The sequence below is a fragment of the Atractosteus spatula genome, chromosome 3 (genome assembly GCF_055471065.1).
Source record: "Atractosteus spatula isolate fAtrSpa1 chromosome 3, fAtrSpa1.hap1, whole genome shotgun sequence".
NCBI classification, from domain to species: Eukaryota; Metazoa; Chordata; class Actinopteri; order Semionotiformes; family Lepisosteidae; genus Atractosteus; species Atractosteus spatula.
The window spans coordinates 68,507,202-68,513,485 of record NC_142708.1 but is presented as its reverse complement, the minus strand read 5'-3'; the positions used below and the strand labels follow the sequence as shown (position 1 = coordinate 68,513,485).

At 53.5% G+C, this 6,284-nt stretch overlaps 1 protein-coding gene across 1 annotated transcript in view; it reads left to right on the top strand.

Annotated features, from left to right (window-relative positions):
- The first annotated feature begins 1,667 nt into the window (after nt 1-1,667).
- The window catches only part of LOC148838406 (insulin receptor substrate 1-B), a 42,023-nt gene continuing 37,406 nt past the window's right edge, over nt 1,668-6,284 (top strand). Inside the window, exon 1 of the mRNA XM_088912344.1 lies at nt 1,668-2,381. Within this exon, the coding sequence (XP_088768470.1) occupies nt 2,036-2,381 (346 nt within the window). The 5' untranslated portion in view covers nt 1,668-2,035. The remainder of the gene's footprint in view (nt 2,382-6,284) is intronic.

The window sequence follows — 6,284 nt, the reverse complement described above, 5'->3', positions numbered from 1 at the left end:
CTGCAGTGTCTCCAGGTCTTTTTAAAGCAGGGCTGTCCAAGCCTGCATTTCTGAAGGTTTCCAGGTCAAGTCAGAACAGCTGTGAGAAGCTATTAAATTGCTGCCAATAAGCTCATATTGTGCTGTTTGAGCTCATTAAGAGTTGAAATCCTGCAGACACACTGACCCCCCCAGGACCGGGACTGGACAGCCCTGCACTAAGTCAGTGGACAAATAAAACATTTTTGCCTTTGGTACATCGTTAGTTTTAAGCCATAATCATGGTGCACAAGAGGTCATTTTACCCCTGGCGATGGAGACCGCCAGTTGACCCTGCCCTGATCCGATTTCTGAGCACAAGCCAAGAGGGTCTGGGCAGATACTCGGCGGTCTTAGGACCCAGCGGGGCGGCAGCCTCCTTTTGCAGAGCTCGGCTTGCTCGTCCAATGAAAAGCGCTCGCTGCACCCCGTGTGCCCGGTCGCAACCCCGAACCCCAAACCAGTAAGATCACCCCGACACGACCGCCACCCCCACGACACTCGCTCACACAGGCTCGCGACAGTGACACGGAGGAAAGGGCTCGAAACCCCCTCCTCCCACGCCGCGAGGCAGCAGTGCACAACCCACACTATTTCTAAAAGACGAAACGTATAAACGAGTTTTTTAAATAAATTATAAGGCAAGACATATAACGTCCTCAAGTCTGCGAATTTAGATTTAAAGCAAATGTAAATGTATGCACGTTTTTTTAATAAATACGTTTTGTATGTTTTGTTTAAAACGTTGGGCGCTGCTTGACCTGGGAGCTGTGAGGCGTTCGCGTGGTGCTGGGGGGCTTCTCTCCTGGAACAGTTTGTTCTCTAAAAGCCCATCAGACGAGCCGTTTAAGCGCCAAGTGCTGCACCCGAGGGTCAGAGCAAATGGCCGTGATCACTTGTGTTTAAACGGTATCTGTACAGAACTATCAGGGTGAATTTGTGATACGAAGAAAAGTCTGAAAGCAAGTTCCCAAACAAGTTCTGAATCGATGTTTTTAAACGGTCAATACACAAGACGGACGATTTTAAACTCCTGCAAGTATTAGTTTCAGTGAAGGAAGAAGTAAAGGCTTATTCCACGCTGAAAGGAGAAGGAAAACAATGTTTCAGCAGTGGAGCCTTCTTCGGGTGATAGTTTGTGCGGGCGTTCGTGTTTAGATCGGCATGTGTATAGTGCACCGGCTAATTTTACGAGTTAATGGGTTTTTAACGCAAGCGAGAAGTGTTCTCCTAAAACTGAAAAAAAAACACGTAGTCTAAAGGCTATGGTGAAACGCTCGTATATCGAAGAAGGGGAATGTGCTGAAAACTACTGAGTAACACGCGCGTGTGCTGCTACTCAGCAATTTTTTTAAAAAAACAACGTGTGTTTGGGAAGATAACAAAGAGCTGGAACTTTTTTTTCCCCCCCGTGTGTGTCGTGTTGTGTAAACGAAAACATTATCACCCCAGATCTTTGAGGGTTTACAGTTTGCACAACAAGCTTGCAAATACACGTGTCAGCATCGCCCCCCTCCTCCTCCTCCCCCCCGCCGCCTCTCCTCTCCTCCCTCTCCGTGTGTTTTCAGTAGGTGGACCTATTAACTTCTGGGCTCGCTGGACTGGACTGAACGGCACAGCGCGCTACCAACGCGGTGCCTATGCGGACTGTCTCTCTCCGACACAGCGACATGTCTGGAGCACAACTTCACAACAGCGCGGGAGGGAGGGACCGGCGAGCTCAGAGCGGCTGAAGTAGCAGAGTAAGACTTTACAGCACAGCGAGCGCTCCTGCCTAGCATGTGGGTGAACGCGCACCCGTGTGGATGGTCCGGAGCGGCCTTTTAAAAAATTAAAAGGCGAAAAATCTCTGCCCTAAAAAAGGCAGAGAAACAAGAAAACAAGCAGATCGCAGCTGGAGGCAGAAAGAGAGAGAGAGAGAGAGTGTGTGTGTAGCAGCCTCTTCAACGGGATTGACTGCAAGCACGGGGCGAGGAGAAGGACAGAAAAAAAAAACAGGACAAGAAGGGAAACGTCGATGGAGAACCAATCTCCCGAACCGTATTACGAGGACGTGAGAAAATGCGGCTATCTCCGGAAACAGAAATCCATGCACAAGCGCTACTTCGTGCTCCGAGCGGCCTCGGAGCGCGGTCCGGCCCGCTTGGAGTACTACGAGAACGAGAAGAAATTCCGGGGCAAGACCGCCAACCCCAAAAAAGTCTTGAACCTGGAGACGTGCTTCAATATCAACAAGAGAGCCGACGCCAAGAACAAGCACTTGATCGTGGTGTACACGCGGGAGGAGAGTTTCTCCATAGCGGCGGAGAGCGAGGCGGACCAGGGCGACTGGTACCAGGCCATGGTCGAGCTGCAGTGCAAGAGTAAGCGAGCCGCTGTTCGGCGTGTCTCTGGCGGCGACAGTTCTGCGGCGCGCCGCAGTGAAACGCGAGACGGGCAACCTCGCATGTGTTAACGTGCGCGACGCCGGTAGCCGAAGCGCCGGTCGGACAGTTGTGCAGAGGGGCGATTCTGAAAGGATTTGCTCGAAGGTCCCGCACACGCCTGCAGGAGAGTTACAAGGATTCTGTATTTTTAGATGCCCACAACGTAGACGCGCGTGTGTGTGTGTGTGTTATTTTGTCGCGACAGAACGCATGCATATGCTGTCAGGATGGGACCTCCTGTGTATTACATAACAAGGGCAAAAACACCACCCCCACCCCGGAGAGTGGGGAGAGTGTTGGGCTATGTGCGTTGCCCGGGTCGTGTGGGAATGGGGGGGGGGTGACAAAACCGCACAGTTGTAGTTGACGCGGTGTCCACTGCAGTCTGGTAGAGTCGGTGCATGTTGTGCATATTGAAGCGTGTGCAGTGTGTGCAAGCGAGCCTACGGCGTGTGCATTGTAACCTTACGTAGGGCACTCGGTCTGGGAGCGACCGGCTCTGCTGCCGGTGCCTTTGCGTGCTTCTGACGGAAAACACCCTCGGCCCCGCGTGAGGACATGCGGTCGGGGGCTGTACGGGTCTCACTATGCCGGCGGGGCTAGCAGGAGCTGGAAGCGGGAGCTGGCTTGTACACCTCGCATGCTGACGGGCCGTTTTGGTGTTCGGGGTGCAGACCCAGTGCGAAAGCTGTCTGATGTGCGGTCTCGTTTTCACTCCGTGTTCAGCTCTGAGCGCGGCCGTGCAAGGGCGCCACAGCTGCGGGCGGTGCAGCGAGGCAGCAACAGGGCCAGCCCGGACGAAAAGGCGCAGTTTCTCGGGGGCAGAGCGTGCGGCACAAGCCACTCAGTCGCCGGAGGCCGCAGGCCGAGAAAGCCGGAGCGGAGAAGCTGCAGAAGCTCACAGAGATCGCGATGAAAAGAAAACCCCTCTCCCCTCTCCTCACCTCGCCCAGTACCCAGAACATTTCAACAACAACAATGACTTCCACACCTCCGAGCCGGGAGCGGGGGGCAAATCGTGGAAGTGTTGAGGGGACACAAGCAGAGCGAGGGGGGAGCGGCACGCACAACATACCCGAAACACGGAGCCCCCACGTATATAACACGCAAAGCGGTCGTGGGAAGCCAATTCAGAAAAGAGTGTTTATTTTAAAGACCTGGGGAAGGGGTGGGGGTCCCCAAATTCGATTGCCATGCTTGACAGCTGGACAGCACCCTCAGTTTCTTTGCGACGGCGGGGGGCGGGAGGGAATGAGGGGGCATTTGGAGACGCTCACAGTACTCTGGTGTCCCAGGGGTCTCACAGCTGTGAGCAGTGAGACATGCCAGCAGAGCAGTGTTCTTGGGGGAGTCTTGTTTTGACTGTGTGTGTGTGTGAGCGACTGTTCACAGAGTGGCCCTGCAGCGGTCGGGGGAACAGCTGAAGAGGCAGCTGTTGGGGGTGTTGGCGAGCCTGCTGCTGGAACCCCAGTGTCTCCTGGGAGGTGATAAGTCAGACTGACCGTTGAGTAGCAGTGTATCTCATCACGCTTGGTTCAGGGGCTTCTGGGAAGCTTGGCCCCCGGTGTGAGTGTGTGTGCCCTGTGACGGACTGGCGTCCTGTCCAGGGTGTACCCCGCCCTGTGCTCGTTGTTTTCCGGTAGAGTCCGCACTCCTGCACTGGATAAAGGGGTTAGGAACGGGAATGAATATTGGCAGGTACCTGGGTGGCTGGAGCTGTGGAGGGCAGTGCTCCCAGGACAGACTGAGCCTCTGGTTTAGCAGATGTCTCTGCTGTTTGAGGATGGTGGGTTAATGGCAGGAGGGTCCCACCGCTGGGGTGACCACATTTCCCCAGGATGAAAACAGAACATGTCTGTGTGTACCCCACCTTGCGCCCCTTGCTTGCTGGGATAGACTCCGGCTCCCCCGCGACCCTGAATGGGATAAGGGTTAGAAATCGGGGGGGGATGGTTAATCAGGGACTGAAGCTGTGTGTCCTGTCTCTGCCCCAGCGCGTTTTAGATTTATCCTCAAAAACGGGAGACGCCTTTGTTTTCTCATGCATATGGATCTTGTGGGTTTGCTGCTTTCTTCCTGGCAGACAGGACAGAAAAAAAAAACTCAGACACCCCAGCACAGCCATCCTGTTGGTTTAGTGGAAAAAAAGTAGAGTGACTTGCGGTATCGGCTCAGTTCTGCAAACAGAAACGTCGATGCCCTTCGAAATACAACAGCGATGGAGAACCTGAGGCTGTGACAGACACGGCACAGCGGAAACCAGCACACAAACCTCTATTCACCATGACTTTCCCATGGTTAGGAAAGCCGTACGTCATTAATCGTAGTAGTCAGCAGATGGCTATAAAGATATTAAATAGGCCACAGTTTCCCCTTGAACAGGACGTATTAGCTGTGGACTCTGGCAGCTGACTTCAGTGTTAAACTCGGGTTCTGTCCCCGTAACTACAGTGACCTTAACCCGGCTGCGGACTCTGGATCTTTAACCCCCTTGCGCTCCAGAAGCACTCCTGGGGAAGAGGCTTCTCCCGGGTTGTGCGTGTGTGCGCGTGTGTGTTGTGGTTATGTGAGGGGGCCAGAGCAGATCGGAGGGGTTGACTGCAGATGTGCTCGTTCTTCCGACCCGGTCAGGGCGTGGAAGCGAATGGTTCTGGTGGTGGGGTGGGGGGGGGGGTCCATGTGTTTGGTCTGATCTGGTTTGCCGGACCTGTGGGATCCTGGGTCCCTCCCCCACCACTCTTGTTGCGCTGCTTGTCCCGAATCCCCGAATCCGTCTGCAGAAGTGGGAGGTGCTGGTTTTCACAGCCCTTTTTGCAGTGGGAGCGGGGTGGGGGGGAGGGGGTCAATGTGAGTTCAACCGGGGTGCCACTTTCAGAGCCCAGGGTCCGCGGGCGGCGCCTGCCTCTGGGACGGCCCGAAGCCGCACACCTGTCTCTTATCGTGGGGGGCCCGATAAGATCTCCCAGGCGCAGCAGTCCGAGCCGCCTCGGGTTTGGCGCAAGTGGCAGAACCAGCTTGGCAAGAGATTTTGCGCCAAAGGAGTAGAACAGGTTTCGCCTTTTAGAGGGTTATAAAAAAAAACAGCCAGTTGACATCCCTGAACTTTCCCCCAAAAGGCAGTGTTATGTGCTGTGAGACACTCCTGGAGGAGAGTGACCACTGTGAAAGTGTTTTACAGTATTATTTATTTCTGATCCAGAGTTTATCTGCAGCGCTGTATCCCTGTTGCAGCCTTTGACTGAAATCCTCAAGCTTGCTGTCTTGGAAGTACTTCTTTAGTTTGAGTATTAAGGGCTTTAGGTTTTTCCATGTTGCTTAATGCATTGTGGCTGGAGGCCTTGGAACAGGTCAGAATAATCCGAGGAAGGTTACAAACGAGAGGTATCAACAGCATTGCAGGGCGGCTTGTTCCAGACCCCCACCCCTCTTGATGTAAAGAAATGCAGTGCCACCTTTTCTTAGTTCATCTGCTGTTGTTTTGGTGCTTTTGTCCCCTTTCTGCCTCTTCTTCTTCCGTCAGGAGCGTATCTTGGGAATGGCCCTTCCCAGTTCTGTGCTGTACAGGTGGAGCACGAAAAAGAGACAGAGTCTGTTGTGTAAACCCTTGAATGTTGTTTGTGCGCGGCTTTCATTTCTCCTCAATCTCAAATTAAGAAACCTTCTGCATGTCGAATTTAGTAAAAGCACAGTTTCTCCTTTTTTGCTGGATCTTTCGGGATCAGAAGCAAAGCTCAATGCCCCGATCACGGGATGTGGAAGAGGTCTGTCTCGGTGGGATGGAGAACTCGGGACAGGAAGAGTTGTGGCTGCAGCGATTTCCACCAAAAATCAGAAAATCAA